A 27,482-nucleotide genomic window follows, 5' to 3' on the forward strand; every position below is an offset into this window, starting at 1 on the left:
AGCTTCTGAAAAGGAAATCGAGAGCCGAGAGTGTTTGATTGTCAGATGCACTGGGAATGGAGCAATTGAACTCATTACAGACACACAGTGCTGGAGTAACTCAGCGGGACAGGCAGCATCTCTGCACTCAGTCTGATGAAGGGTCTCGATCCGAAACGTCACCCATTCCTTCTCTCCAGAGATGCTGCCTGTCCCACTGAGTTACTCTTGCATTGTCTGTCTATCTTTGGTTTAACCGTTCATTAATACACAATTAAACCCATTAGTCCCACTACCCCGCCCTCTTTCCCCTTCCCCCTCCACCCCCCCCCCCCATCCCCTTCTACCTACACCCCTCCCTCTGGCTTTACGTTTCATTCCTCTATTCTTATGTGGCACAGAGACACAGTGGTAGAGCTGCGGCCTCACGGTGCCAGAGACCCCGGTTTAGATTTAGAGATACAGCACAGAAACAGGCCCTTCGGCCCACCGAGTCCGCGCCGCCCAGCGATCCCCGCACATTAACACTATCCTACACACACTAGGGACAATTTTTACATTTGCCCAGCCAATTAACCTACAAACCTGCACGTCTTTGGAGTGTGGGAGGAAACCGAAGATCTCGGAGAAAACCCACGCAGGTCACGGGGAGAACGTACAAACTCCGTACAGACGGCACCCGTATTCAGGATCGTACCTGAGCCTCCTGCGCTGCATTCGCTGTAAGGCAGCAACTCTACCGCTGCGCCACTGTGCCGCCCGGTTCAATCCTGACTTTGGCCGCTGTCTGTGCGGAGTTTGCACGTTCTCCGTGACCGCAGGAGTTTTCTCCGGGTGCTCCGGTTTCCTCCCACATCCCAAAAAAGTGCGGGTTTATTGGTTACTTGGCCTCTAAATTGCCCCTGTCATATGTACTGGGATAACTAGTGTGAACGGGTGATTGTAGGTCGGCGTGGACTCGGTGGGCCGAAGGGCCCGTTTCCACGCTGTGTCTCTTACTCAGTCCGCCTTAACCAACCTGATCTCCCGGTGGCTGAGCACTTCAACTCCCCCTCCCACTCCCAGTCTGACCTTTCTGTCATGGGCCTCCTCCAGTGCCATAGTGAGGCCCACCGGAAATTGGAGGAACAGCACCTCATATTTCGCCTGGGCAGCTTACAGTCAGCGGTATGAACATTGACTTCTCCAACTTTAGACAGTTCCTCTGTCCCTCTCTTCCCCTCCCCTTCCCAGTTCTCCCTCTATCTTCCTGTCTCCACCTATATCCTTTCTTTGCCCCGCCCCCCTGACATCAGTCTGAAGAAGGGTCTCAACCCGAAACGTCGCCCATTCCTTCTCTCCTGAGATGCTGCCTGACCTGCTGAGTTACTCCAGCATTTTGTGAATAAATACCTTCGATTTGTACCAGCATCTGCAGTTATTTTCTTAGACTAAAACTAAAGTCTTTTTATCTCACAATCTCTTGTCTCCTTTCCGTCTCTAACTTTTGTTCAAACCATCTGGTGATTAAACCTCACTCTGTGTACATCGCGAATTTACAGAAAACTCTGCTTTAAGTGTCGAATAGGTCAGGAGGACACATTATTGGCAACAATGCTGAATAGAAGATTCAACTGTCAGCTCCTCATGCCAGTTTACCCACTAAACAAAAATCAGATTCATTTGCCAGGTTTTGTCCACCCCCCACCTCTTTTCCAGCTTCTACCCACCCCGGTTTGAAGAAGGGTCCCAACCCGAAACGCCCCCTATCCGTGTTCTCCACAGAAGCTGCCTGGTCCGCTAAGTTACTCCAGCTCCGTTTTTTCTTGTAAACCGGCATCTGCAATGGAATTCTTACCTGCTGCTGGTTTATGGGAACGTTAACACGACAATACAACAAATAGGCAGGCACAAAGTGCTGGAGTAACTCAGCGGGACAGGCAGCGTCTCTGGAGAGAAGGAATGGGTGACGTTTCGGGTCCAGGCCCTTCTTCAGACCCATTCCTTCTCTCCAGAGATGCTGCCTGTCCCGCCGAGTTGCTCCAGCATTTTGCGTCTATCTCCGGTTTGAACCAGCACCTGCATTTCCTTCCTTCACAGTACGACAAATAGAGATACAATAATGAGTAATGCAATAAATTAATAATTAACGGGACAGTATTAGTGCAAGATGTGTAGTACAACCGAAACAAGTGTGTAAATGCAACCTGGACAAAGTCCATAGTGAGTCCCAGCTGCTGAGGTGGGGTTGTGGTTAGTGTTGTGCAGGGTGGGTTCAGGAGCCTGATGGTTGCAGGGCAGAAGCAGTCCTTGGACTTGGAGGTAATGGTTCTCATGCTCCTGCACTCTCTGCCCAATGACAGCAACGAGATGAGAGCGTGGCCATGGTAGAGTGGGTCTTTGATGACATTAGCTTCCCTCCTGCAGAGGTCTTAGATGGCGGGGAGGTCAGTACCCGTGATGGTCCGGGCGATGTACAGCATTTTCTGCAGGCTCCTTTCTCCTTGGGTTAACCTTGGTGATGGTCAGTATGGACTCGGTGGGCCAAAGGGGCCTGTTTCCACGCAATATCCCGGAGATATAATACCGCGTGTCTCAAAGACTCCAAAGACGTGCAGGTTTGTAGGTTAATTGACTGGGTAAATGTAAGAATTGTCCCTAGTGTGTACAGGATAGTGTTAATGTGCGGGGATCGCTGGTCGGCGCGGACCCGGTGGAGGTGCTGGCTCGAAGGGCCAAATGGCCCACTCCTGCACCTATTATTCTATGTCTCTACAAATACGAAGCTTACCTCCGAGTTCATGGTCAGCCCAATGCTGGTGAGATTGATCACTTCGATGTGCGGTCCATTCAGAATCAATCTGTAGTAGTACACTCCCTGACCTAGCGGAGAACGACAGAGAAAGAGCAGCATTACGTTCAGGAACCTGGTCGCTGTGGTACAGAGTGCGGGGAGACCACTCGGCCCATCGTGCCCCTCGGCCCCAAAGCTCAGGCACCCAACGTGGATCACAAGATGATGGCCGGCGGAAGGGGAAGGGAAAGTCTGATGGCTGGGAACATTCAATGAGTTCACCTAGCTGCTGCCTTGTTAGGCCAAACCCAATGTGGACTCTACCCCAACCACTGGTCCTCTCTCCCCCCCCTCCCCACACACACACACACACACACACACACACACACACACACACGCACACCCTGGTGGCTATCAAACTGTACAACTCCTCCCCCTTCTGTCATGGGCTAGACTGAGACTCCGAGAACTTCATTTTCCTCCCACACTCCAAAGACGTACTGGTTTGTAGGTTAATTGGCTTGGTGTAAGTGTAAATTGTCCCTAGTGGGTGTAGGATAGTGTTAATGTGCAGGGATCGCTGGTCGGTGTGGACCCGGTGGGCCGAAGGGCCTGCTTCAGCGCTGTATCTCTAAACTAAATTAAACTAAACAACTTTATTTATCCCAGGAGGGAAATTGGTCTGACACCAGTCATAACACACAAGGTACATGAAACATTAAATTAAAATGACGAGTGGAAAGTCCAGAATTGGGGATGTGCAAAGATTGGAGGGGGGGGGGGGGGGAGGGGGGGGGGAGGGGTCAGTCTCAGTCTACCCCATGACAGAAGGGGGAGGAGTTGTACAGTTTGATAGCCACAGGGACGAAGGATCTCCTGTGGCGTTCTGTGCTGCATCTCGTTGGAACCAGTCTGTTGCTGAAGGTGTTCCTCAGGTTGACCCAGTGTGTCATGGAGGGGGTGAGCTGTGTCGTCCAGGATCTCCTGTGGTTTTCTGTACTGCAACACGGGTTGGGGGGGGGGGGGGATGTTGTGATATTGCAAGGACTACTTTGTTGTATCACAAGGACTACTTTGTTTGCCTGTGTAGTAACGTGTATATAAGAGAATGAGGTGATTAGGTGGTCACTCTGGTTCCAGGTGGCCATGGAATAAACAGCCTGGATTTAAGCTCCAGCATTATATCCTTTTAAACAGGTGTACTTGTGGTCCGTTCAGAGTCATAACAAAGGTACAACAGATACCGGACCACGAAGTACAATGAGGGTGGGGTGGGGGTGCAGGGTGGATTTGCTTTTACAAAATGCCAGTATGGTCTGGATGGGCCGAATGGCCTCCTCCTTTGGCCAGTGGAATCCACAGGAGATCTTACTTCACTCACCATTTGTCTCCATTACTTCACTCACCGGTCTTCTGAGACTTCAGCCGGATGTAGATCTCCCCCAGAGGTCCCTTGTGCATGAGGTAGCGGTAGATGTAGAACTCGTACCTGTTCTCGATCAGGTCGATGATGAGGCTGCGCCGGCCGATGGATGTGATGATCAGCCAAACCCCCAGGAGGAAGATGAAGATGAAGATACCCGACAACTGGGTGCTGTCCTGACAACGAGACGGAGGGAATGTGCACGGAGGAACTGCAGATGCTGGTTCATACCGAAGTCGGACAAAAAGGGCTGGAGTAACTCCAGATACTGGGCGGCACGGTAGAGTTGCTGCCTTGCAGCGAACGCGGCGCCAGAGACCCCGTTTCCATCCCGACTACGGGCGCCATCTGTACGGAGTTTGTACGTTCCTCCCGTGACCTGCGTGGGTTTCCTCCGAGATCTTCGGTTTCCTCCCACACTCCACAGGTTTGTAGGGTAATTGGCTTGGTAAATGTAAAAATTGTCCCTAGTGTGTGTAGGATAGTGTTAGTGTGCGGGGATCGCTGGTCGGCGCGGACCCGGTGGGCCAAAGGGCCTGTTTCCGTGCTGTATCTCTAAACTAAACTAAACTAAACTAAACCAGTTAAAACCTTCACCGGAGTGAAGATTATCTACTTTGTTAAAGTGGGTGGTGAGTGCTAGTGATTAACCAAAGGATGATCTGGAGGACATGGATGACATTTCAAATTAACTTGAAGAGGAAATCTTTTTTCCAAAAATCACAATGCGTGGCTGGAACAGTTAATTGCCTGAAATTGGTGAACCCAGAAGCTGTAATGTGCCTGATCAGAAGACAAGGCTTGGGCTTGTCCAAAGATGTACAGGTATGTAGGTGCATTAAGGGTTTATACACTGACAACATATTTGACAGTTTTGATAACCTGTGCAGAAAATATGGCCTCCCACATAATCATTTCTTTAAATATCTTGAGATCCGCCACTTTGCCATGAAAAAATCTCCTTCTTTTCCTGATCTCCCGTCTGTCACAGGGTTGGATAAACTCACACTTACCTTTGCAAATAAAGGACTGATCCCTGCATTATATTCTCAATTGGTGTCTTTAGGGGATCAAAACCTGAACAAAATTAAAACTAGGTGGGAGGATGACTTTGGTATGAATCTGTCTGAGGAATGCTGGACAGAAGCACTGAAAAGAGTCCATTCCTCGTCATCATGTGCAAGATTGGGGCTCACACAATTCAAAGTTTTACACAGGGTTCATTTAAGCAAAGCTAGGCTTGCCGACATATATCCGGGGACAGACGCTGGCTGTGACAGGTGCTCTTTCTCTCCAGCCAATCTAGCTCACGCATTCTGGTCCTGCCCCAAACTTGGTGACTACTGGACAGTGGTTTTTAAAACCATCAGTGAAGTCCTTGGGGTGACAGTGAGGCTTTGCCCACTTGTAGCTGTATTCGGCGTAACAGATGGAACTTTGGGTTTAAATGCAAACCAATCTGACATCATTGCATTCACATCACTTTTGGCCCGTAGGAGAATCTTGCTGGTCTGGAAATCTACAACTCCTCCATCTGCTGCCGCTAAAACTAGAAAAGATCAAATTTACACTGAGGGGGGTCTGTGAAAAAGTTTTATTCAAAATGGGAACCTTTTCTGTCATACTTTGAGAATCTAAAAGAACTACCCACTGACTGAGGGCACTTCATATCATTTCATATATATACAGCCGGAAACAGGCCTTTTCGGCCCTCCAAGTCCGTGCCGCCCAGTGATCCCCGTACATTAACACTATCCTACACCCACTAGGGACAATTTTTACATTTACCCAGCCAATTAACCTACATACCTGTACGTCTTTGGAGTGTGGGAGGAAATCGAAGATCTCGGAGAAAACCCACGCAGGTCACGGGGACAACGTACAAACTCCTTACAGTGCAGCACCCGTAGTCAGGATCGAACCTGAGTCTCCGGCGCTGCATTCGCTGTAAAGCAGCAACTCTACCGCTGCGCTACCGTGCCACTTGATTGGAGTGTGTGTAGGGTGGCGTTAGTGTGCGGGGATCGCTGGTCGGCGCGGGCACGGTGGGCCGAAGGGCCTGTTTCCGCGCTGTATCTCTAAACTAAACTAAACTTACCGGGATCGATCTAAACAAGAAAATGGTGGATGTGCAGAAGGAAGCCGTCACCAGACATATTCCGATGGCTAAATTATTGTTCATGTAGTTGTGCTCGTAGACTGGACCGCAGCAGCAGCAGTGCGGAGAGATAGAGGGAGAGAAAAGTTAGAGACGCTGTTCATCCCTGGAGAAGACAAGCCACATGTAGCATCGGGTCCGAACAAAGGCCAGTTCACAGCAGGTAGTGCTGATACCGTGCCTTTCCCACCCCAACCTCCAGTGCCCCAGACCTAGGTCGGGTGGATGTGCGGAGAGGATATTTCCAATGGTGAGAGAGTCTAGGACCAGAGGGCAGAGCCGCAGAATAAAAGGACCTGCCTTTGGAATGGAGATGAGGAGGAATGTCTTTAGCCAGAGGCTGGTGAATCTGTGGAATTCATTGCCACAGACGGCTGTGGAGGCCAAGTCACTGGGTATTTTCGAAGCGCAGATTGATAGGTTCTTGATTAGTTCGGGCGTCAACGGTTATGGGGAGAAGGCAGGAGAATAAGGTTGAGAAGGAAAAATAGATCAGCCATGATCAAATGGCGGAGCGGACTTGATGGGCCGAATGGCCCAATTCTGCTCCTATGTCTTATGACCTTATGCTGTCAGTGTGGGATTTGCACGTTCTCCCTGTTTCCCCCATGGTACTCGATTTCCCCCCACTTACCAAACGGTGGGTTAATTGGCCGTTTGTGGTCACCCCAGGTGAGCGGGAGAATGTAGGGGGGGGGAACAAAGATGGGAATGGGAGACAGAAAAGGTGATAGGGAATCGAAAGGAGAATGGAAGGCTTTGCTCTGAGGGCCGGCACAGGGTCGAGGGGCTGGTTGGCAACTCATGATCACTCTCCGAGCACAGCTAGTTTGTGCCAGACTTCCCGTTTATGCAGATACAGAGCGAATTGTTCCAACACAACAATGGCCTGAGCGCAATTAAGGTCTCAAATCTCCAGGCCCAACTTTAATGAGAATCGCACTGTGCATCATCCATGGCTAGGGTTGCCAACTGTCCCGTATTAACCGGAACATCCCATATACTGGGCTAAATTGGTTTGTCCCGTACGTGACCGCCCTTGTCCCGTATTAGGCCCGGGGGGCGCTGTAGGCCCGGACGCTGTAGGCCCGGACGCTGTAGGCCCGGACGCTGTAGGCCCGGACAGTGTAGGCCCGGACAGTGTAGGCACAGAGACCGCTGCAGGCCCGGACAGTGTAGGCCCGGAGGCCTGGGCGTTGTCCGACGGAGGATGCGTAGCAATTCACCTCCCGGCCCGGGCGGCCGCAATTGGTGGAGCGGGAGCACGTGGCCGCTGGCTGGGTGAGGTCACGTGGGGCGCGGGGCGGTGACGTCACCTTGCGTCCCTTATTTGGGAGTGAGAAAGTTGGCAACCCTACCCACGGGAAAGCTTCTGTTACAGAATCTCCCCCAAACCCATGACCGCTGGGCAGTTGAGCAGCTGCAGGAGGACATCGCCACCAGCTGACAGACACAGAATACTGGAGCAACTCAGCGGGTCAGGCAGCATCTCTGGAGAGAAGGAATGGGTGAGGTTTCGGGTCGGGACCCTTCTTGAGACTCAGCTGGTCCCCTTCAAATCCTGACTTGGAAATGTATCACCGCTGTTTCATTGTCACCGGATCCACATGCAGAGCGTTCTGCAAACTCACATCCCGTGCCTCGAGAAAGCGTCCTGACCTTTCTTGATCGGCTCAGTGAGCGGGAAGAGGCCTCCTTGGTGGTGGGGTGGCTGCCATGGGCGATGGACACCTGAGGCCCGAGTGCAGCATGGTTGAGCGCAGCAGGCTGCAGCTGCAGAGGGAAGGAGCCGAATCCATCAGACTGGGCCAGGCCCTGACATCAGCCATCCAGTGCAGCAGCCTGGACACCAGTGTCCGGGCCTACAGTGTCCGGGCCTACAGTGTCCAGGCCTACCAGTGTCCGGGCCTACAGTGTCCGGGCCTACAGTGTCTGGGCATAAAGTGTCTGGGCCTACAGTGCCTGGGCCTACAGTGTCCGGGCATACAGTGTCCGGGCCTACAGTGTCCGGGCCTACAGTGTCTGGGCCTACAGTGTCTGGGCATACAGTGTCTGGGCCTACAGTGTCTGGGCCTACAGTGTCCGGGCCTACAGTGTCCGGGCCTACAGTGTCTGGGCATAAAGTGTCTGGGCCTACAGTGCCTGGGCCTACAGTGTCCGGGCATACAGTGTCCGGGCCTACAGTGTCCAGGCCTACAGTGTCCGAGCATACAATGTACGGGCCTACAGCGTAGTCCGGGCCTAATACCGGACAAGGGCGGTCCCGTATAGGACAAACCACTTTAGCCCAAATACGGGATGTCCCGGCTAATACGGGACAGTTGGCAACCCTATGTTTAAGATACCTTTGGATCGGCACATGGATATGCAGGATATGGATCACCTGCAGGCAGATAAGAATTGATCCTGGCTTAGTCTGCTGCACTGTGAACTGAAGGGCCCGTTCCTGTGCTGTACTGGTCTAGGTTCTACCACTCACCATGGGGTTGCCTGATTGTGAACGGAAAGTTCGGATTGTTTTTCAGCTTTTTGTGTAAGATGTCTTCTGCTGAATTCCAGATACTTTCCCACATGCTTAACATTCTCCACAGATTTGTCGTTATGACTGGCAGCACGGGAATGCAGACAGGCTGGACTGGAAGTTCTCCCTGCGGAGCGGGACCATGCCGGACGAGTTTCAGCAGCAGAGCAGCAATCCATATGTTTCAGTCAACGCATTTTCGTCCGCTCCTCGCCTTCCCTGGGAATCATCCTTCACGCCATTCTTTGCTTCAGAAACTTTCAGCGCAATTATTGCCCCTCGATGCTGCGAAAAAATTCACGATGAGAAATAATTAACAGGGTTTCGAAGGGTTGAATTGTTCGATGTCGTCCAGCCCGACATGTAGTTCGAGGTGTTGCGGCCTAAAAGGTTGCCGCGGAGACATTGCCCATGACTTAATAATCGGACTCCTATGATGCTCAGAGTTGAAAGATCTAGCTGGCTTGTTTTAGAATATAGAACAGTACAGCACAGGGACATGCCCTTCGGCCCACAATGCCCGTGCTGAAATGATGCCGTTAAATTAATCTCCCCTGCCTGCACGTCATCCATAACCCTCCATTCCCCAGCATGTCCATGTGCCTACCTAAAATCCTCTTTAAAACCCAATTATTATTTCTGTCAGCATCGTGTTCCAGGCATCCACCACCTTCTGTGTAAAAAACTTGCCCCATTTACACATTGCCGTGCTCACCTTAAAGCTATGGACAATAGAACAGAGACAATAGACAATAGACAATAGGTGCAGGAGGAGGCCATTCGGCCCTTCGAGCCAGCACTACCATTCAATGTGATCATGGCTGATCATTCTCAATCAGTACCCCGTTCCTGCCTTCTCCCCATACCCCCTGACTGCGCTATCCTTAAGAACTCTATCTAGCTCTATCTTGAAAGCATCCAGAGAATTGGCCTCCACTGCCTTCTGAGGCAGAGAATTCCACAGATTTACAACTCTCTGACTGAAAAAGTTTTTCCTCATCTCAGTTCTAAATGGCCTACCCCTTATTCTTAAACTGTGGCCCCTGATTCTGGACTCACCCAACATTGGGAACATGTTTCCTGCCTCTAACGTGTCCAACCCCTTAATAATCTCATACGTTTCGATAAGATCCCCTCTCACCCTTCTAAATTCCAGTGTATACAAGCCTAGCCGCTTCAGTCTTTCAACATACGACAGTCCCGCCATTCCGGGAATTAACCTAGTAAACCTACGCTGCACGCCCTCAATATCAAGAATATCCTTCCTCAAATTTGGAGACCAAAACTGCACACAGTACTCCAGGTGCGGTCTCACTAGGGCCCTGTACAACTGCAGAAGGACCTTTTTGCTCCTATACTCAACTCCTCTTGTTATGAAGACCAACATTCCATTGGCTTTCTTCACTGCCTGCTGTACCTGCATGCTTCCTTTCAGTGACTGATGCACTAGGACACCCAGATCTCGTTGTACGTCCCCTTTTCCTAACTTGACACCATTCAGATAATAATCTGCCTTCCTATTCTTACCACCAAAGTGGGTAACCTCACACTTATCCACATTAAACTGCATCTGCCATGCATCCGCCCACTCATACAACCTGTCCAAGTCACCCTGCAACCTCATAGCATCTTCCTCACAGTTCACACTGCCACTCAGCTTTGTATCATCTGCAAATTTACTAATGTTACTTTGAATCCCTTCATCCAAGTCATTAATGTTTATTGTAAATAGCTGCGGTACCAGCACCGAGCCTTGCGGTACCCCACTAGTCACTGCCTGCCATTCTGAAAGGGACCCATTTATCTCCACTCTTTGCTTTCTGTCTGCCTACCAATTTTCTATCCATGTCAGTACCCTACCCTAATACCATATGCTCTAATTTTGCCCACTAATCAGCAATGTGGGACCTTGTTGAAGGCTTTCTGAAAGTCGAAGTACACCACATCCACCGGCTCTCCCCATTCAATTTTCCTAGTTACATCCTCAAAAAATTCCAGAAGATTAGTCAAGCATGATTTCCCCTTCGTAAATCCATGCTGACTCGGAACGATCCTGTTACTGCTATCCAAATGCTCCGCAATTTTGTCTTTTATAATTGACTCCAGCATCTTCCCCACCACTGATGTCAGACTAACTGGTCTATAATTTCCCGTTTTCCCTCTCCCTCCTTCTTAAAAAGTGGGATAACTTTAGCTACCCTCCAATCCACAGGAACTGATCCTGAATCTATAGAACATTGGAAAATGATCAGCATTTTCACCTATCTCCTCTAATCTTTTATATTTATACCCTGGGAAAAAGGTTCTGACTGTCTGCCCTATCTATGCCTCTCAAAATGTGATGTACTTTAGTTTAGTGTGGTTTAGTTTAGAGATACAGCGTGGAAACAGGCCCTTTCGGCCCACCGGTTACGCGCCAACCAGCGTTCCACGCACATTAACACTATCCTACACACTCTAGGGACAATTTTTACATTTTACCAAGCCAATTAACCTACAAACCTGCACGTCTTTGGAGTGTGGGAGGAAACCGGAGATCTCAGAGAAAACCCCTGCAGGTCACAGGGAGAACGTGCAAACTCCATACAGACAGCACCCGTAGTCGGGATCGAACCCGGGTCTCAGGCGCTGCATTCACTGTAAGGCAGCAACTCTACTGCTGCACCACCAGCTTCTTTTAGGTTTTCCCTCAACCACCGACGTTCCAGAGAAAGGCGTACAAACTTGTTCAACCTCTCCTTGCGGTGAGACTGGAGGAACTGCTGGTGTAGTTCCAGCACTTTGTGGCTTTTGCTGATAAATGGATTTGTATAGATGGACACCTGAGTTCAACGCAGATATGGTGGGCCGAAGGGCCTGTTTCAATGCTGTTGATGTGAATTTTCAGCAGCCACAACAAATTACAGTAAACTAATGTTATAATGAGGTGAGAAAAAACATTTTCACCCAGAGAATTGTGAATCTGTGGGATTCTCTGCCACAGAGGGCAGTGGAGGCCAATTCTCTGGATTAATTTAAAAGAGAGTTGGATAGAGCTCTCGGGGCTAGCGGAATCAAGGGATATGGGGAGAAGGCAGGCACGGGTTACTGATTGTGGACGATCAGCCACGATCACAATGAATGGCGGTGCTGGCTCGAAGGGCCGAATGGCCTCCTCCTGCACCTATTTTCTGTGCAATTTGCTATGTAATCAAGCCATTTACTGTGTATAGGTACACGATAAGGGAATAACGTTTAGTGCAAGGTAAAGCCAGCAAAGTCCGATCACAGATAGCCCGAGGGTCTCCAATGAGGTGGATGTTAGTTCAGCACCGCTCTCCAGCAGTAGGTCCGGTCGGAAGTGGCTGGGGAGGCGGTGCTGTCTGCGGGTGGCATCCGTCCGCACTACGGCCTGGTGCTGAAGGTCAGTAGGTCCGTCTGCTAGTCTGGAAATCCGTTCTAAAGAGGTCCGTAGTAACGAGGGCTTACTGTATTTGTCCTGTGTCCATAAACACAGGTTGTTTAGCAAGGGCGGCCACGGTGGCGCAGCAGTAGAGTTGCTGCCTTACAGCGAATGCAGCGCCGGAGAACCGGGTTCCATCCCGACTACGGGTGCCGTCTGTGTGGAGTTTGTACGTTCTCCCCGTGACCTGCGTGGGTTTTCTCCGAGATCTTCGTTTTCCTCCCGCACTCCAAAGACGTGCAGGTTTGTGGATTAATTGGCTTGGTGTAAGTGTAAATTGTCCCTAGTGGGTGCAGGATAGTGTTAGTGTGCGGGGATCGCTGGTCGGTGCGGACTCGGTGGGCCGAAAGGGCCTGGTTCAGCACTGAATCTCTAAACTTAACTGAAATCATCGCTGATTCCTCAATGAAGCATGAGATATATAAATGTGTCTAATTACCTGGCCTTTTCAACTGGATCATCAGTAAAAAAACTATCAATGGTCTGTCAACATTCCTTGTTCATTTCTTTATTTTTTTGTGTCAAAAATAATTTATTTAATTACGATCACAATACAATACAAAACAAAACCATGGAAACACTCCCACCACCATAGTACAAAATCACCAAATTATCTGGACACTAAATTTTCAAACAGCTATGTTACAATCCTTACAGATATACTAAATAACTACAATACAACTATGTCCCTCTCCAACACCACCCGGGCGCGGGCGTAACCCCAGAAAAGGGGCAGGCAGCCGGCTCGGGCAGAGCCCTCTTCCCCCCGGCGCCGTGACTCGCGGATGGCCAGCTTGGCCAGGCCCAGGAGCAACCCGACCAGGACATCTTCAGCTCTACCCTCTCCCCTACGCACAGGGTGTCCAAAGATGAGGGTGGTGGGTGAGAAGTGCAGCCGGAAGGGCAAGGAGCAGCCCCTTTAGATATTGGAACAGGGGCTGCAGCCTCACACACTCCATGTACACGTGGTAACACAGACTCACACACTCCATGTACAAGTGGTACACAGACTCACACACTCCATGTACACGTGGTAACACAGACTCACACACTCCATGTACAAGTGGAACACAGACTCACACACTCCATGTACACGTGGAACACAGACTCACACTCTCCATGTAGTCAAGTCAACTCAAGTCAATTTTATGTGTATAGCACATTTAAAAACAACCCACGTTGACCAAAGTGCTGTACATCAGTTCAGGTACTAAGAACGAACATACAATGGCACACAAACATAACAGCACATACATAAACAGTTCACAGCGCCCCCTCAGTGGGCCTCAAACGCTAGGGAGTAGAAATAGGGTTTGAGCCTGGACTTAAAGGAGTCGATGGAGGGGGCAGTTCTGATGGGGAGAGGGATGCTGTTCCACGATCTAGGAGCTGCAACCGCAAAAGCGCGGTCACCCCTGAGCTTAAGCCTAGACCACGGGATAGTGAGTAGCCCCAAGTCGGCCGACCTGAGGGACCTGGAGATAGAGTGGTGGGTTAGAAGATTTTTGAATGGGGGGGTGGGGGGCAGGCCCGTTTAGGGCTTTGTGTGTGAATAGGAGGAGCTTGAAGTTGATTCTGTACTGTACTGGGAGCCAGTGGAGAGAGGCCAGAATCGGGGTGATGTGGTCCCTTTTACGGGTACCCGCCAGGAGTCTCGCTGCGGCGTTTTGGACCAGTTGCAGGCGGGACAGGGATGATTGGCTGATCCCAGTGTATAGGGAGTTGCAGTAGTCTAGGTGGGAGGAAATGAATGCGTGGATGATTTTTTCATTGTCTTTAAATTGGAGGAATGGTTTGATTTTAGTTATGGTACGAAGCTGGAAGAAGCTGGCTTTTACCACAGCATTGACTTGCTTGTCAAACTTTAATGCAGAGTCAAATATCACGCCGAGGTTTTTGACATGCGGTTTGACTAGGGTGGATTGGCTTCCAAGGCTGCCTTGGCTTCCAAGGCTGCCTGTTATCGTTTTGATGGAGTCGGGGGGGGGGGGGGGGGGGGGAATAGGATGACCTCAGACTTGCTCTCGTTTAGTTGAAGGAACTTCTGTGCCATCCAACATTTTATGTCCTCAAGGCAGTGCATGAGGTTGATTAAATTTGACTGGTTGTTGGGTTTCAGGGGGAGATAAAGCTGTGTGTCATTCGCATAGCAGTGGAAAGAAATGCCGTGCCTTTGAATGATTTGGCCGAGGAGGAGCGTGTACAGAGAGAAGAGAATGGGGCCTAGGATGGAGCCTTGTGGAACCCCGCAGGTGAGGCTAGCTGGGGAAGGGGAATAATTGCCTATGTTGATGGAGAAACTCCTATCTTTGACGTAGGAAACGAACCAGCTCAGGGCAGTGCCATCAACGCCAACCCCGTACCGGAGACGGTCAATAAGGATGGTGTGGTCCACTGTATCGAACGCTGCGCTGAGGTCGAGAAGGAGCAAGATTGCACAGTCGCCGGTGTCGATGGTGAGAAGCAGGTCGTTGTGTACCTTCAACAAGGCAGACTCTGTGCTGTGGTGGGCCCTGAAACCTGACTGGAAACGTTCCAGGATGGTGTTTTGGTGTAGGTAAGGCAGTAGTTGATTTAGAATTACCTTTTCAAGGACGTTTGACAGGAATGGAAGTTTGGAAATGGGTCTGTAGTTGCTAGGCAATGTGGGGTCTAGGTTAGGTTTTTTCAGTAGGGGCTGGGACAGGTTGGAACAGTGCCAGTGGCCAGAGAACTGTTGATGAGCGGCATGGTGATGGGCGGCACGGTGGCGCAGCGGTAGAGTTGCTGCCTTACAGCGAATGCAGCGCCTGAGACTCAGGTTCGATCCTGACTACGGGCGCCGTCTGTACAGAATTTGTACGTTCTCCCCGTGACCTGCGTGGGTTTTCTCCGAGATCCTCGGTTTCCTCCCACACTCCAAAGACGTACAGGTTTGTAGGTTAATTGACTGGGTAAATGTAAAAATTGTCCCTAGTGTGTGTAGGATAATGTTAGTGTACGGGGATCGCTGGGCGGCGCGGAGTCGGTGGGCCGAAGGGCCTGTTTAGAGATTTAGATCTCTAAATCTAAAAAATAAAAATAAACATCTAAGAAGGGCAGTGGGGGCAGGATCAAGGGGGCAGGTTGCAGGTTTCATAGTGGAGACAAGCTTTGCAAGGGAGGATAGAGTGATGGGTTGGAAACAGACCAATTTAGATGAACAGACCAGTGAGACAGCTAGGTCGCGGGTGGGAGGGGAAATGTTCATTCTAATGTTCTCAACTTTGCTAGTGAAAAATGTAGAGAATTCTTCGCACTTAGCAGGGGACTCAACTAAGCTGGTACTGGGGGCGGGACATATGACAGAGGTAATAGTGCTAAATAGGACTTTGGAATTATGAGAGTTTTTGGAGATAAGGTCGGAAAAGTATTGTGCTCTCACAGACTTTACTGCTTCCTGGTATTTGAGAAGATTGTTTCTCAGAATTTCGAGACAGACTCACACACTCCATGTACACGTGGTACACAGCCTCACACACTCCATGTACACGTGGTACACAGACTCACACACTCCATGTACACGTGGTAACACAGCCTCACACACTCCATGTACACGTGGTACACAGACTCACACACTCCATGTACACGTGGTAACACAGACTCACACACTCCGTGTACACGTGGTACACAGACTCACACATTCCATGTACACGTGGAACACAGACTCACACACTCCGTGTACACGTGGAACACAGACTCACACACTCCGTGTACACGTGGAACTCTCTCCTGAGTTAATAAACTGGGTTGTCCACATTGCAGGATCGACTGAAGCGGTCACAGTATGTCCACGTGTCAAGTATGATGGCAGGTTGAGTGCCCTCACTCAGAAATATTTGCACGAGGCTAATGAAAACAGAGGGAAGAGGTGGACTTGACAAAGTCCGCCTCTGATTCTCCCTACTCCACTGGGCTGAGCAGGCTGTGAGAAATGACGCTGGGATCTGTTCTTTCAAGGGACTCGGTCGGTGCATTATGTGCTCCGTGAGTCAGACTGGGCTGCCTCCCAAGATGCAGGCATTTCCCTGTGAAGGATGTCATTGTTCCCCCCCGTGACCCCAATGCAGCTTCAGGGAAGGACGATGACACACGACGCGCGTACCAGGCACTGCACTCCAACCGCAGAAGACACACAATCCATGGGGCCTCCGAGGGACTCCACTAACAAAGTGCCACTGTTGCTTCTCCCTCGGATGTGAATATGACGGAACGCAGTATCGGAACGTTCTTTTACGAAGCAGATGAGGACAAATTTCTTTAGTCAGAGGATAGTGAATCTGTGCGGAATTCTTTGCCACAGAAGGCTGTGGAGGCCAAGTCAGTGGATATATGTAAGGCAGAGATAGATAGAATCTTGATTAGTAAAGGTAGGGTTGCCAACTGTCCCATATTAACCGGGTCATCCCGTATATTAGGCTAAATTGGTTTGTCCACTGCGGGACCGCCCTTGTCCCGTATTAGGCCCGGGGGGCGTTGTAGGCCCGGACACTGTAGGCCCGGACACTGTAGGTCTGGACGCTGTAGGCCCGGACGCTGTAGGCCCGGACGCTGTAGGCCCGGACGCTGTAGGCCCGGACACTGTAGGCCCGAACACTGTAGGCCCGGACACTGTAGGCCCGGACGCTGCGCTGCCTAATGGAGGTTGCATAGCAACCTGCCTCCCGTCCGGGGCGGCTGCCATTGGTGTAGCGGGAGCACGTGGCCGCTGGCTGGGTAAGGTCACGTGGGGCGCGGGGCGGTGACGTCACCTATTTTTCCCTTATTTGGGAGTGAGAAAGTTGGCAACCCTAAGTATGGGTGTCAGAGGTTATGGGGCGAAGGCAGGAGAATGGGGTTAGGAGGGAGAGAAAGATCAGCCACGATTGAATGGCGGAGTAGACTTGATGGGCCGAATGGCCTAATTCTGCTCCAATCCCTTATGATCTTACGAGCAGTCATGGAGTTTATTGTCATCTACATGAACACGGAGAGGGACAAGTTCAATGAAAACCTTGCTCGCAGCGGCATCACTGACATGTTGACTCAGACAACACACACATAAAGCATCAATTATATGCAAATTAACACGTACATCATGCAAAACAGTGGGAAGAAAAAGACTGTGCAAAAACAAAACACGGTACTAGTGGAAAAACACAATTAGAGGCACAAATATGGACATCGGGAACTGCAGATGCTGTTTTACAATACAAAAAGAGACAAAGTGCTGGAGTAACTCAGCGGGGTCAGGCTGTCTCCCTGGAGAACATGGATAGGTGACGTTTCGGGTCGGGACCCTTCCTCAGGCTGATCGTGGTGGGGGTGGGGGTGGGGGAGGGGAGGGCGGAGAGAAACGGGGCAAAGAGCGGAGGGGGCAGGACAAAGCCTGGCAGGTAACAGGTAGATACAGGCGAGGGGTTATTTTTTGATGGGCAGATGATTGGACAAAGTTCGGATGCAAAGACAGAAGGTGTGCGGGGGGGAAAGGGGAAAGGAAGAAATGGGTGTGCATCTCGGTGGGATACAGGGAAAAGAGGGGAAAAATGGGGGGGGGTGGGATGTGTTGTTAGTAGGTTAATTAACTAGAATTTGCAGTCACGGTAGCGCAGCGGTAGAGTTGCTGCCTTACAGCGAATGCAGCGCCGGATACCCGGGTTCCATCCCGACTACGGGTGCCGTCTGTACGGAGTTTGTACGTTCTCCCCGTGACCTGCGTGGGTTTTCTCCGCGATCTTCGGTTTCCTCCCACACTCCAAAGACGTGCGGGTTTGTAGGTTAATTGGCTGGGTAAATGTAAAAATTGTCCCTAGTGGGCGTAGGATAGTGTTAGTGTGCGGGGATCGCTGGTCGGCGCGGACCCGGTGGGCCGAAGGGCCCGTTTCCGCGCTGTATCTCTAAACTAAACTAAACTAAACTAAACTAAACTAAAAACTAGAGAAGTCAATGTTTATACCGCTGGGTTGTTAGCTACCCAGGCAGAAGCAGTGCTATTCTTCCAGTTTGCGTGTGGCCTGACTCTGGCAATGGAGGTGGCCCAGGACAGAGAGGTCAGTATGGGAATGGGAAGGGGAGGTATAATAGTTAGCAACCGGCAGATCCTTGGTGGACTGACTGCAAGGGTTCGGTTGAACAGTTGCCGAGTCCATGCTTGGTCTTGTCGATGTTGAGGCTACATACCTTTGCTTGTACTGATAGTGGAGTTTAGGCGACTTTTAGATCAGCACCTGGAGATGCAGGGAATGGAGGGATATGGGTTTATGTGCAGGCAGATAAGAGTTGGTTGGCATTATGTTCGGCACAGGCATTGTGGGCCGAAGGACCTGATCTTATGCAGTACTGAGGATTTGGATGATTCCTGGTTGAGAAAGGGCAGGGAGACCTCAACTCGCACCATCTATATACTAAAACTCTCATTTGTTTGTTTGTTTGTTCCTGAACTTCAGCCAAAACGGTACACGATAGCGTGACAATTTTAGGCCCACCTTACTCACCGTCATCCCTTTGGTGCTAATGGAAGAAGTTTCATTGAAATCGGTGTTATATTTTTAAAGTTTAAAAGGGAGGGAGGGGGGGAGGGAGGGAGGAGGGGGAGATAAGGGATTGAGGGGAAAGGAGTGGGGCGGAGGGGAAGGGGGAGAGGAAGGGGGGAGAGGAAGGGTGGTGGGAAGGTGGGGGTGGGAGGGGGAGGGGAGGGGGGAGGGGAGGGGGAGGAGGAGGGGGGTGGAGAGGAGGGGAGGGGGAGGGGAGGAGGGGAGGGGAGGGAGGGGGAAGAGGGAGGGAGGGGGAAGAGGGAGGGAGAAGGGAGGGGGAGTGGAGGTAGGGAGGAGGGGAGGGGAGGGGGAAGAGGGAGGGGGAGAGGGGAGAGGGGGTAGAGGAGGAGGGAAGGGAGGGGGGAGGGGGAGAAAGGAGGAGGGGAGGGAGGGGGGAGGGGGGAGGGGGAGGGGGCAAGGGTGAGGGGGATAGGGGAGAGGGAGGGAGGGGAGGAGGGGAGGAGGGGAGGGAGGGGGGAGAGGGGAGGTGGAGGGGGAGGAGAGGGGAGGGGGAGAAGGGGAGGGGGGGGGTGCAGAGAGGGTGCTGCACTAATGCAGGAGAGGTTTGGGCCCAACGGGTCCACTTGGTCTAGTTAAACCTAAAGTCTGAAGAAGGGTCTCAATCCAAAACATGGTGTGTCCATTCCCTTCACAGATATTGATTGACCAGTTGAATTCCTCCAGCACTTTGCATTTTGTTTTAAACTCCAGCGGCTGCAGATTCCCGTTTGAAGTCTCTATTGAAATCTAATCTCATTTGCTGTTTGAGAGCGCTTGCTATGGGCAGGCTGATCCCAGCCAGGGCCTGCACAATGGCGCGGGAGGTAGAGCTGCTGCCTCTTAGCGCCAGAGACCCGGGTTTGATCCTGACCTCGGGGGCTGTCTGTGTGGAGTTTGCACGTTCTCAGTAGGACCGCGTGGGTTTCCTCCGGGTGCTCCAGTTTCCCCCCCACATGCCAAAGGCGTGCGTGTTTGTGGGTTAATTGGGCCTCTGTAAATCGCCGCAAGTATGTAGGGAGTGGCTGCAAAAGTGAGAGAACAGAGCGCCAGTGTGAACGGGTGATTGATGGACTTGGTGGGCCGATGGGCCTGTGCCAACACTGTGTCTCTAAAGTCTAAAGCATTTTCCAAACTGAGCCGACAGCTGGGCACATTTAGATTGCAAAGACGTACAGGTATGTAGGTTAATTGGCTGGGTAAATGTAAAAATTGTCCCTAGTGGGTGTAGGATAGTGTTGGTGTACGGGGATCGCTGGGCGGCACGGACTTGGAGGGCCGAAGGGGCCTGTTTCCGGCTGTATATATATGATATGAAAACATTGCCTGTTTTGTTTACCCCACTCCTACCATAGGTTACTAACATCTTTCGTCAGCAGCTTGTCAAGTAAACACCAACGACCTTCAATGGGGACAAGGAAATGGACAGTAAATATGCGGTCAGGTCAATGACAAATTTGTGGATTCTGGGATTTTATTTTAATTATTTCCTCAAAGTTTAGATAGATGTTGGAATCTTGCCCGGAACATCAAGTGCTGGAATAACAGTCGGGCCAGGAAGCATCTCTGGAGGACATGGGTAGACGACGTTTCGGGGGTTTCTGAAATACAAGCAAGACTTCATTCTCAAGTTGCACACTGGTGGGCCATCAATGTCAAAATAATTCATAGATCTGGTTACCATTGATGAAGTACTGTAGGATAACCGAGATATAATTGAAAAGAAAAATCGTGTGGCACGGTGGCACGACGGTAGAGTTGCTGTCATTGAGAGTATTGTGAGCAATTTTGGACACCGTGTCTGAGGAAGCCAAAAACCCGGGTTCGATCCTGACCACGGGTGCTCTAAAGCCACCTCTTTCAGAACCCTAGGGTGCAGTTAGGGTTGCCAACTTTCTCATTCCCAAATAAGGGACAAAAGGTGACGTCACGTCATCACCCTGCGTCCCACGTGACCTCACCCAGCCAGAGACCACATGCTCCCGCTCCACCAATAGAGGCCGCCCGGGCCAGGAAGCGGGTTGCTAGGCAACCTCCGTCAGGCGGCGCACGGGCCTCCGGGCCTACACTGTCTGGACCTACAGTGTCCGGGCCAACAGTGTCCGGGCCTACAGTGTCCGTGCCTACAGTGTCCGGGCCTACAGTGCCTACAGGGCCGACAGGCTTACATCGCCGTCCGGGCCTAATACGGGATATCCCGGCTAATATGGGACAGTTGGCAACCCTAGGTGCAGTCCATCCAGTCCAGGTGACTTATCCACATTAAGCCCTTTCATCTTCCTGGTTTTTGTTCCTGGTATATATTTTTTGACAATATTATCTTTTACAAAAGAAAGAGCATGGAGGAGTAGATTTAGATTTAGATTTTTTTAGATTTAGAGATACAGCGCAGAAACAGGCCCTTCGGCCCACCGAGTCCGCGCCGCCCAGCGATCCCCGCACATTCACACTATCCTATACACACTAGGGACAATTTTTACATTTACCCAGTCAATTAACCTACAAACCTGTACGTCTTTGGAGTGTGTGAGGAAACCGAAGATCTCGGAGAAAACCCATGCAGGTCACGGAGAGAACGTACAAACTCTGTGCAGATGGCGCCCGTAGTCAGGATCGAACCCGAGTCTCCGGCGCTGCATTCGCTGTAAGGCAGCAACTCTACCGCTGCGCCACCGTGCCGAGTATTAAGAACATAGAACAGTACAGTTCAGAAACAGGCCTTTAGGCCCACAACATCATGCTTGTCGACAATGCCAATTTAAACTTGTGTTTCGTTTAGAAATACGGAATAGAGACGGGCTGTTCTGCCCACCTAGTCCTTGCGGACTCAACCTGAAGAAGTGGGGCTTCTCGGACTCTGACAAATGCAACTGTGGAGAGGTACAGGTAATGGCCCACCTGCTGACTTGTGACGCACTGCGGACGATCTCCGCAGAGGCACAGATGTGGCACTGGCTGTGGCAAAGCCATGGCAGAACGTTGTCTGACACACGAGGGAAGCGAAGTGCTCACATATCATCGATCGCCCATTCACACTAGTTCCATGTTATTCCATTTTCCCATCCGCTTCCTGCACACGAGGGGGCAATTTACAGAGAATAATTAGCCTACAAAACCTCCAAGGACATCTAGGTGGGAGTAAAAAGTAAACGAACCCAAGTCACTGGGAAAATTAAAATTCCATATCAAATCCTGCATATCTGTACAAAAGGGAAGTCAAACCCACAACGTTGGGAATGAGGGAGGTAACTGGAGCATCCATGGGAAATGCATGGAGGTGCCAGGGAGAATGTGGAAACTCCACACAGACACATCAATACAATACAATACAATACAATATATCTTTATTGTCATTGTACAGGGGTACAACGAGATTGGGAATGCGCCTCCCATACGATGCAATATTTTAATTAGCTAGTCAGTATTAATTTAAACAACAACAGCCCAACTAAACAAATTGTAACAGTTTTAAGACAGAATAAAGTGCAAGTAGATCTGTGCCGGTTCACTGTGCGATGTGACCATTCGGCTCAGCAGGACCGGTTCATGGCAGCTATGACCCTGGGGATGAAGCTGTTCCTGAGTCTGGAGGTGTGGGCGTAGATGGCCTTGTACCGTCTGCCGATGGAAGGAGTTCGAACAAACTGTTGCAGGGGTGTGAAGAGTCTTTGTGGATGCTGGTGGCTTTTCTGAGGCATCGTGTGTTGTAGATGCCCTCCAAGTCTGGTAGCTGTGTTCCGATGGCCCTCTGAGCTCTATGGACTAGCCACTCAAGAGCTTTCCTTTCTGCCTCCGTGCAGCTGAGGTACCACACAGGGATGCCATTTGATAGGATGTTCTCTATGGTGCAGCGGTAGAATGTCGTCAGCAGCTGTTGGGGTAGACCAGACTTCTTCAGTGTTCTTAGGTAGAACAGTCGTTGCTGTGCCTTCTTGACCAGCGCAGCAGTGTTCTTGGACCATGTGAGATCCTCCGAAATGTGAGTGCCCAGAAACTTGAAGCTGGACACTCTCTCCACACTGTCCCCGTTGATAAAGATCGGGGCGTATTCCCCGTTGTGTGACCTACGGAAGTTGATGATCAGCTCCTTGGTCTTGGTGGTATTTAGGGACAGGTTGTTATCTGAGCACCAGTCCGCCAGGTTCTGCACCTCCGCTCTGTATTTTGTTTCATCACCGTTGGTGATCAGCCCGATCACCGTTGTGTCATCTGCAAACTTGACAATGGTGTTGGTGTCGAATGCAGGAACACAGTCGTGTGTGAAGAGGGAGTAGAGCATGAGGCTCTAAACGGGGTCAGGATCGAACCAGAGTCTCTGGCACCGTGTGGCAGCAGCTCTGACCGACCGCCGCGTCACTGTGCCGCCTAAAGATGTCTGTCTAAATCCCTCTTAAATGACTTCCTCCTGGTTTTTCCTTTCAGGAACCAAGTAGATTCAATAAACAAAAGAACAAAATTAGATTCTGGCACGTTTCAGAAACTTGAAGAGTAAGAGTTGGGTGTTGTCAGAATAAATTGGCATGGGACATTGCCAAACACAAGAGGACTGATGCAAGAAGGAACAAAGGTGTGTAGCAGGGACATTCCACAAGGTCATACGGTCATACTGCTGACAGGTTGCTCTGCTGAAGTGGTTGGAAACCAATTAACACGTTGGCAACGAACCTTTAAAAATAAAGTGATTTAGAAAATGAAAGTATATGAAAAAATGTAGCTTTTTTAGGTTTTACAATAGGCAATAGACAATAGGTGCAGGAGGAGGCCATTCGGCCCTTCGAGCCAGCACCGCCATTCAATGTGATCATGGCTGATCATTCTCAGTCAGTACCCCGTTCCTGCCTTCTCCCCATACCCCCTGACTCCGCTATCCTTAAGAGCTCTATCCAGCTCTCTCTTGAATGCATTCAGAGAATTGGCCTCCACTGCCTTCTGAGGCAGAGAATTCCACAGATTCACAACTCTCTGACTGAAAAAGTTTTTCCTCATCTCAGTTCTAAATGGCCTACCCCTTATTCTTAAACTGTGGCCCCTTGTTCTGGACTCCCCCAACATTGGGAACATGTTTCCTGCCTCTAACGTGTCCAACCCCTTAATAATCTTATATGTTTCGATAAGATCCCCTCTCATCCTTCTAAATTCCAATGTATACAAGCCTAGTCGCTCCAGTCTTTCAACATATGACAGTCCCGCCATTCCGGGAATTAACCTAGTAAACCTACGCTGCACGCCCTCAATAGCAAGTTTTAGATTCACTAGTTTAAAATTGAACAATGAAAACCACAAATTTACCTTTGCTTCATGAAGTAACGATTTGGAATTAAAAGGCCAAAATTGATAAATGCACATGACCAATCTGATTGATGTGCAAAACCAATCTGGTTCACTGTACTTTAGTTTAGATTAGTTAAGGGACACAGTGGGGAAACAGGCCCTTTGGCCCCACTGAGTCCATGCTAACCTTCAATCACCCATTCACACTAGTTCTACGTCATCCCATTTTCTCATCCACTCCCTGCACACGAGGGGCAATGTAGATAGGCCAAACAATCTACAAACTCAAAGGTAGACAAAAAATGCAGGGGTAACTCAGCGGGTCAGGCAGCATCTCTGGAGAGAATGAATGGGTGACATTTTGGGTCGAGACCCTTCTTCAGTTACTCCAGCATTTTGTGTCTATTAAACCAGCATCTACAGTTCCTTCCTACACAAACAATCACTTCTATTGGCACTTGTACAATGAAACTCTAGTAATCAATGTGACATACAACCTTTACTATTTTCAGCTTGCCATAATAAAAATAAACCCGTAGTTGTTAAAAAGACCTTTACTTTTGAAAATCCTGCGAAGGGAAAACTTTGTATTTGTGAATCTGAAACTCTCTAGTCCCTAACCCTTTTTCCTGCATTGCTACAATTATTTTTAACAGTGATTTTCTATAACATAACGTTTCTACAGCTTGCATGAAATGCATTGAATCTGTGCTACCTGCAATAACAGGGCAGTGACTCTACCATCAGTACTAGGAAGCTGTCGGAACAATATTCTGATGGAAGGGATTCATCTAAACTAGGAAAGGCAGAATTGTTCAAAGATTTTACACCCCAGCAGTATGAACATTGACTTCTCTAACTTCAGGTAGTCCCGGCTTCCCCTCCCTATCCCCTCCCCCTTCCCAGTTTTCCCACCAGTCTTCCTGTCTCCGACTACATCCTATTTTTGTGTCCCCCCCCCCATCCCCTGACATCAGTCTGAAGAAGGGTCTCGACCCGAAACGTCACCCATTCCTTCTCTCCCGAGATGCTGCCTGACCCGCTGAGTTACTCCAACTTGTTCAAAGATAGTCAGCAGAGCTTTGTTCGGGATGTGAATGAAAATGTATTGATGAGGATAGTGCTTCAGATCCGGGTCTATACAGATCTCAGTAGTGGTCACACATGGGACCCTGCTTGAAGCGATGTGGGCCCATGGGATGGTTTAGTGTATTACTATCACATCTACCAAGGTACAATGATAAGCTTTTGTTGCGTGCTGTCCAGCCAAAGAAAAGACTATACAGGATTACAATCAAACTTGTATTCACTGGAGTTTATGAGAGAGGATCTTATAGAGACGTATAAAATTATAAAAGGACTGGACAAGCTAGATGCAGGAAAAAATGTTCCCAATGTTGGGGGAGTTCAGAACCAGGGGCCACAGTCTAAGAATAAAGGGGAGGCCATTTAAAACCGAGATGAGAAAAAAACCTTTTCACCCAGAGAGTTGTGAATTTGTGGAATTCTCTGCTACAGAGAGCAGTGGAGGCCAATTCACTGGATGAATTTAAGAGAGAGAGTTAGATAGAGCTCCAGGGGCTAGCGGAATCAAGGGGTATGGGGAGAAGGCAGGCACGGGGTTACTGATTATGGATGATCAGCCATGATCACAATGAATGACGGTGCTGGCTCAAAGGGCCAAATGGCCTCCTCCTGCACCTATTGTCTAAGCCGTCCACAGTGTACAGGTGAAGGATAAGGGGTACAACATTGAGTTGAAGGTAAAGTTTGATTGTAGATAGTTTAAAGGTCTCCAATGCGGTAGATGGGAGGTGAGGACTATTGTGATATTGCAAGGACTACTTTGTTGTATCACGAGGACCACTTTGCCCGTGTAGCAACATGTATATATGAGAATGACGTGATATTGGTGGGTACTCTGGTTCCAGGTGGTGGTGAAATAAACAGCCTGGATTTAGGCTCCAGCTTTCAAACCTTTAAACACGTGTACTTTAAAAAAATAAAAAAATATATAATATTTTTTAGAGGTACAGCGCGGAAACAGGCCCTTCGGCCCACCGGGTCCGCGCCGCCCAGCGATCCCCGCACATTAACACTATCCTGCACACACTAGGGACAATTTTTTAAAAACATTTGCCCAGCCAATTAACCTACATACCTGTATGTCTTTGGAGTGTGGGAGGAAACCGAAGATCTCGGAGACAACCCACGCAGGTCACGGGAGAACGTACAAACTCCGTACAGACGGAGTTGGGGTCATTCCAGAGTCATAACAACGGTATAACAGATACCAGACCACGAACTATAACATGGTGGCCAGCGGTTCGGTGATTTAGCCCTAGAAAGGTAAAGCAAAAAACAAAATAACCAAACGAAAAAGTAGACAAAACATAGAAAGCCCTAAAGAAAAATAAAAAGATGAATGCTTTCCAGCTCAATAAGGAATACTAGGAATGCATCTCGACACGGACCGAACTCCAGCTGGTGAGAGGATGGTTCAGTTGCCTGATAATAGCTGGGAAGAAACTGTCCTGGAATCTGGAGGTGTGGGTTTTCAAGATTCTGCACCTCTTGGCCGATAGGAGATCAAGGATACCACACTTGGTGTAAGAACCGCTGCTGTTGAAATAAAGATTTAAAAGAACGTAATGTAGGATAGAGCACACAAAGAGTCTCCCAGCTCAGACTCCAGATCCAAGGGAAGTTGGGAACGGTAGATCCAAACCTGGGCTTGGTGACAGGACTAAGAGTGGGTCTGAAGGGTGATTGGGAATTGGGTCACTGCCTGAGATGGTAGACACTCTCACAACTTTAATAAGTCTCTAGTCAAGCAGTTGATACGCCAGGCCACAGAAGGCCACGGAGAAAATGCTGGTAAATGAGTTTAGCATCGATGGGGTGCTTGGTTGGCATGGAAACGCTGGGCCTGTTTTTTGCCTTGTATTGCTCTACGACTAGGACTGCACCTTTCTAAAACAGGTTCAAAGGAATAAATGCTCAGTCAAACCATTCGGATCTTCAACAAAGCTCTGCTGACACGCTTGTTCCTTTGATGCATTTAGGGCGGTCACGGTGACGTTGGGCGGTCACGGTGGCGCAGCGGTAGAGTTGCTGCCTTACAGCGAAAGCAGCGCTGGAGACCCGGGTTCAATCCCGACTACGGGTGCCGTCTGTACGGAGTTTGTACGTTCTCCCCGTGACCTGCGTGGGTTTTCTCCGAGATCTTCGGTTTCCTCCCACACTCCAAAGACGTACGGAATTTGAAGGTTAAATGGCTTGGTAAATGTGAAAACAAATTGTCCCTGGTGGGTGTGGGATAGTCTTAATGTGCGGGGATCGCTGGTCGGCGCGGACCCGGTGGGCTGAAGGGCCTGTTTCCACGTTG

General features: G+C 49.9%; 1 protein-coding gene across 1 annotated transcript in view; it reads right to left on the minus strand.

Moving 5' to 3' along the window:
- LOC144607313 (cation channel sperm-associated auxiliary subunit TMEM249-like) overlaps window positions 1-8,915 on the minus strand; it is a 24,531-nt gene extending 15,616 nt beyond the window's left edge. Inside the window, exons 1-4 of the mRNA XM_078424068.1 lie at window positions 8,813-8,915; window positions 6,274-6,374; window positions 4,159-4,351; window positions 2,750-2,841 (exon numbers count right to left, since the gene is read on the minus strand). Of these exons, the coding sequence (XP_078280194.1) occupies window positions 2,750-2,841; window positions 4,159-4,351; window positions 6,274-6,374; window positions 8,813-8,915 (489 nt within the window). The remainder of the gene's footprint in view (window positions 1-2,749; window positions 2,842-4,158; window positions 4,352-6,273; window positions 6,375-8,812) is intronic.
- Window positions 8,916-27,482: the final 18,567 nt, after the last annotated feature.

Source organism: Rhinoraja longicauda, chromosome 2 (assembly GCF_053455715.1).
Source record: "Rhinoraja longicauda isolate Sanriku21f chromosome 2, sRhiLon1.1, whole genome shotgun sequence".
Lineage (NCBI taxonomy): Eukaryota > Metazoa > Chordata > Chondrichthyes > Rajiformes > Arhynchobatidae > Rhinoraja > Rhinoraja longicauda.